Source organism: Oryzias latipes, chromosome 11 (assembly GCF_053564925.1).
Source record: "Oryzias latipes strain Hd-rR chromosome 11, Olatipes_Hd-rR_3.1".
Taxonomy (NCBI): domain Eukaryota; kingdom Metazoa; phylum Chordata; class Actinopteri; order Beloniformes; family Adrianichthyidae; genus Oryzias; species Oryzias latipes.
In genome coordinates this window covers 3,798,432-3,802,603 of record NC_136247.1, presented here as the reverse complement: position 1 = coordinate 3,802,603, position 4,172 = coordinate 3,798,432, and the positions used below count along the sequence as shown (strand labels likewise).

Sequence of the window (4,172 nt, the reverse complement as noted above, 5' to 3'; positions counted from 1 at the left end):
CCTCTTGTGATTGGTTAACTTTTTGGTCACCACAAGTTGGCAAACTTCTTTTTACTTACGTCCTCTCTGTGCGTTGGACTGGTGGTGGGAGATTTGTCAACATACAGAAAGACTTCAGACCAGGGATGGGCAATGCCAGGCCTCGAGGGCCGGCGTGTCTGCATGTATTTCCAGATAGCTAAGCCCTACTCATGAACATACCTGGTTCAGATGTTCATTCATTCATTTTCTTAACCGCTTTTTCCCTTTCGGGGGCACGGGGCTGCCAGAGCCTATCCCGGCCACTTGTGGGCGAAGGCAGGGGACAACCTGGACAGGTCGCCAGTCTGTCACAGGGTAGAATGTCTTGGTTCAGATGTGTCCAGGAAATTAGAACATGACAGAGCAGGGTATGTTGGAAAACAGGAATGTGGCCTGCTTTAGACTTTGACTCTGTGTCAGTTCTCCATGGTGGACTTGAGAGCATTTATATCAACAACAGTTGCCTCAAAAGCCATTAAAGGAAGATTTGTTTATTTTGCAAATGAAGTTTCAGAAAACTATCGTCCCACAGTTCCTCCCAGAAAAACCGGAAACTGCTCCTGTCAGTTTCGTGACGCTGGGCGGAGCCGGCAGGGTGACCACACGCTTTAAATAGCAGCGGCGCCTTTAACAAACAAACAAACAAACAAATGAATCTCTTAAATTCTCTAGAGTTTCTGTGAGAATTTTCAATCCCACAGAGGAGTCTCCTACCTAGCTATGGGGTCAGGGAAGCTCGCATCTGCGTAGGTGTAGAACTGGCAGAAAGGAGAGGCGGTGCACTTCGTCTGACACTGCTGGACATTGTCCATCGGCTCAAAGCCAATATCAGAACCAAAAAAATCAATCCCTTCATAACGCGTCGTCAACCAGTCTGTCAGACAGAAAGCGGTAAGAGGTTTAGCTTAAAACACTGAAGACATATGTGAACAGTTTTTCTTTGTTCTAAAGTCAGGAAGAACAAAATCCTTTGATGTTTGTTCAAAACGAACACATTAGGACAGGATAAAGGATTTTTTACCAAACGATTGCTGTCTGTTTCCTACCGTCGGCAAGCTGACAGAATCGTGCCGGCAGCCCTGAAGTCGTTCCCTCTTTAGCTACAGTCACCAAGCTCTGTTGGTTGTTCTTCAAATTGCAGTTAAACCCAGTACTGAAACAAACAGGAAACACTATGAAGGAAAAGGCAGATTTTATGAAAACATTCAAAATTAATCATAGAAGTCAGAAAATATTAATGTGAAATGGAATGAAGGTGTGACACTGAGGCCGATGCTGTCTGTACCTTTGGAAGGAGAAGTACGTGCACTGAGGGTGAGCCGAGCACATCACCTGACAGTGCTCCACTGAAGCTGCTTTAACCAACTCCAGGTCATTTCCTGGGATGTCCATGTTCACAAAAAATGTTTTCTGACAGCCTGTGAAGAACAGTTTAAAAATCCGGTAAGCCATTCACATAAGGGTCCTGGATTCAAACATGCTCTGTGTTTCAGTGTTACCTTTTTTAAAATCTTGATTTAAAAACAAGTTTTGTGAAAATCCAGATGTGACGCCAGTCTTTCTCTCTATATTTGGAATCCTGGGTATATTCCAGCTGTATTTAAGGTGGCATCGAAACCTGGAAGGGAAGCATAAATGACAGTGGAGCTTCATAGTAGTTCAAATAAGAAACTTCTTAACTGGTGAGTATCTCAATACATGGATGATGGTTCTCATTCATCCAGGCAATGTTGCCTTGAAGTTGAGTGATGACACAAAGACTCAAGATCTTCGCCTGAACCTTTTCTGCATTCATCCAGTTGCTTCATCAGTCTGAAGCTATGTACACACTGAATGTGGTTCGCACATCAGGTGTGGTGGTCTGGCAGCAGCATGTTTCAGGCATTGAAGCGGGGCAGGTCGCAGCAATCCAGGGTTGCGCTAATCAGTGGCCAAGACTGTTTGAAAATGAGTCTTCATGTCTGTCTGGGCCCACTACAGTTGTTTCTGCTTGTGTGTTGTTTAGGGGCGGCCTAACAGATGGTTAAAGTAGAACTGCGAGCCTCTTGAGGATCCTACATCTTGATATTGATGGGACTCCAGAGACAGCAGCAGCTTCAAATATGTTCTTCCAGCTTTGTTTTGGTATTTTAACAGCTGCTCTCTTAATCCGATGTATTTGTCTGGCAGAAACTTTAACTATTTGAGGCATTCCTGCATCAGAGAGATCATTTTTCTTCCCCATATTGCTTCAAAATGTTGGTCTAGCACGGGGGTGGGCAATTATCTTAAGTCACGGTCCACATTGGGTTCTAAAATTCGATAGAAGGGCTGGACCACGAGCAGATGCGTAAAGTGAGAATGACATAACATGGAATGTAGATGAAAACATTTGGATTGAAAATCATATTCTAAAACAGAATATTCTAGAGTTTTTAGTTTAAAACTTTTGTTCTTATTTTAGATCTCTTTTTTTTATTGTGAAGCCCTTTGAATAAAGTTTAATTCATTCATGATCCTTTTATTAACATAAATAACATTATTTATGAAATAAGACAAAATTTCAGGAAAAATATACTGATACATTTAAAAAAACACACACACAAAACCAATAAATAATGGATCCTCTCCCATCATAATCCTAATAAAGACTTTGAGGGCTGCAGCTCCTCACACGTCTCACAGTTTGAGAAGTCTGCGCGTCTGTTTCTCATTTAGTAATAATGAAACAGCTAATGTCAATGTCTTCTGCTGCAGCTACGCACATTTCTTTTACCTTTTTACCAGAACAGAGTTCCCTCGTTTATTGCAGGAGATATGTTCTAAAAATAACCGTGATCGGTGAAATCCACGGAGAATGATTACAGACGTTTATGGCAGTAAAACTCCTCACTGCCTAAATACGCTTTTCTCAGACAGACATGAACTAATTATCACAGGGTATATGAGATTCAAAGAGCCTAGAGATTTAATATCACCTGTGAGTTTATTTTAAAAACAACAAATTTTCCATCCTGGTGTACCTGACATCCTGTGTTCGGAAATCTCCTTCCAGAAAGGTGAAGAACTGGCAGGCCGGGTCTAGAGTGCAGACTCTCTGACAGTCTTCATTATCGTTTGTGAACAAGAACCTGTAGTCTGCTCCGCCGAAATCCACGTTCTGGTAAACCTGAGACAGACAAGGTTCTAGGCGTGGAAACGCAAAGTTAAAGGGAATAGAGGTATGTTCTTTAATGTCAGAAGGAAAATAGTTATGAACTTACCAAGGTTTGGCTTGCAGGAGAAAGCCTTCAGAGAAAAACCAGATGTGGCACCATTCAATGGAGTCTGGGAAGTGGGTTTTCCAGAGGGGGTGGATTTCAGGTAGCACTTGAAGGCCCTGAACAGCAGCAAAATCTTATTTTTTTAGGTTAAATGTTTGTACCTCAGAGCTATTTTTCTCTTTGTAATACATGTAAAAGTAGTCTGCATTTCTTTCTGTCTCAATTCAAGCATTCTCCTTAACTTCTGCGTTCATCCATGAATAGTACCTGTCATCTGTAGTCCCGAGGGACCCAAAGAAAGTGAAGAAGAGACATGCGGGGTGCTGCGTGCACAGGTGCTGGCAGTGGTCCACATCAGGAGACTGAAGTTCGGCAATATCTGTTCCCTGAAAGTCCACATTCTCCAGAAGCTCCTCGTTGCATACTGAAAAGACAAAGTTAGCATGAGTTCTGAAAAAAAAAGTCCACAGAAGGAGTCATAAGAAGATGCTATTACCATCAATGGAGGCACAGCTGTAGAGAGGCAGCAGGCTCAGCCAAAGCAGAGCGGTTTTCATGCTGAAGGTCTGACTGCAGGAACGATAGAGCCCCTGAAAGACAGTTGCATTTATTGCAGCACCATTGCAAACAAAAGCTTCCAGTTCTGCAACCTTTGGTTTGGACCATGTACTGTTGATTTTATCTTGTTGATTAGTGACATGATGTAATCAGAGAAACAGGCAAAACAATGTTCTAGTTTGAAAGAAATTCAATGGAAATTCCGGTCAAAGTTAGATGTTTGCTCACAAACATACTTTGATTCCCAGTGAATGCCTATATACCTTATTTTCACGACCATAAGGCGCATTTAAAGTCTTAATATTTCTCCAAACTGTAGGGGGTACCCTATGAGGCGGTGTACCTAAGGTG

The 4,172-nt window shown here is 42.3% G+C and overlaps 1 protein-coding gene across 1 annotated transcript; it reads right to left on the bottom strand.

Annotated features, from left to right (window-relative positions):
- Nucleotides 1-496: 496 nt before the first annotated feature.
- LOC101167304 (plasma kallikrein) lies at nucleotides 497-3,918 on the bottom strand. Its single transcript, XM_004074395.4, has 9 exons — nucleotides 3,760-3,918; nucleotides 3,531-3,687; nucleotides 3,264-3,379; nucleotides 3,024-3,186; nucleotides 1,521-1,639; nucleotides 1,307-1,439; nucleotides 1,068-1,174; nucleotides 736-895; nucleotides 497-646 (listed from the first exon to the last, which is right to left on the bottom strand). Exons 1-9 carry the CDS (start codon nucleotides 3,818-3,820, stop codon nucleotides 532-534), a joined length of 1,131 nt encoding a protein of 376 aa, XP_004074443.2. The 5' UTR covers nucleotides 3,821-3,918; the 3' UTR covers nucleotides 497-531.
- Nucleotides 3,919-4,172: the final 254 nt, after the last annotated feature.

Coding starts and splice junctions, on each gene's coding strand:
- LOC101167304 (XM_004074395.4), bottom strand. CDS start 3,820: ATGAAAACCGCTCTGCTTTGGCTGAGCCTGCTGCCTCTCTACAGCTGT. Junction 3,380..3,530: donor CTCGGGACTACAGATGACAG/GTACTATTCATG, acceptor GCTGCTGTTCAG/GGCCTTCAAGTGCTACCTGA. Junction 647..735: donor TTCCCTGACCCCATAGCTAG/GTAGGAGACTCC, acceptor TGTTTGTTAAAG/GCGCCGCTGCTATTTAAAGC.